Genomic DNA, 547 nt, shown 5'->3' with positions numbered 1-547 from the left:
CAGGGGCCGGGGCCGGGGCCGGGGTGTGCTTACGGCACTCGGGCACACAGACGTCCGTGTGGGAGTTGAAGAGGGTCTGTCCGTCGGGGCAGAAGCAGCCCTCCACCAGCCCCGTGTTCTCCGGGCTCTGGGTCCTGTGAGGGGAGGAGGCAGTCCTGGGCCCTGCACCCCTGTGGACGGGCATCCATGGGGAGGGCGCAGAGGGCTCGATGGGGTTGGTCGGTTGCCCTGGGCGTCCCGGGGGCCAAGGTCGGAGGTCCAGGGTGGGGAAGGGCAGTTGAAGTTAAATGTCTAACATATCTTGCAATGTAACATGTCATTAATTCTTACATGATTTTTTTTCTTTTATTTTCAGTCACTGAAGTTTAAATATGCTTGAAATGTAAAAGTGGCATGAAACTGGAGTGATGCAAGAATATTTAATGTTGCTTTAAGAACTTACCATTTTTTAGTTGGAAAAAATGGGGTGGGGGGAGGCTAGTTCCCATCCTTGTCTTTGGACACCAATTCTCAATTACAAATTATGATAAAACCATATTGAAAATCA

General features: G+C 51.4%; 1 protein-coding gene across 1 annotated transcript in view; it reads right to left on the bottom strand.

Moving 5' to 3' along the window:
* Nucleotides 1–547, bottom strand: part of LOC102766465 (mucin-5B) — a 37624-nt gene that overhangs the window by 6193 nt on the left and 30884 nt on the right. Inside the window, exon 30 of the mRNA XM_015560172.1 lies at nt 34–228. Coding sequence (XP_015415658.1) covers nt 34–228 — 195 coding nt within the window. The remainder of the gene's footprint in view (nt 1–33; nt 229–547) is intronic.

This window comes from Myotis davidii, unplaced genomic scaffold (assembly GCF_000327345.1).
Source record: "Myotis davidii unplaced genomic scaffold, ASM32734v1 scaffold3211, whole genome shotgun sequence".
In the NCBI taxonomy this organism is placed as follows: Eukaryota; Metazoa; Chordata; class Mammalia; order Chiroptera; family Vespertilionidae; genus Myotis; species Myotis davidii.
Note: the sequence above shows the minus strand (reverse complement) of the source record. Positions and strands in the feature narration are given on the sequence as shown.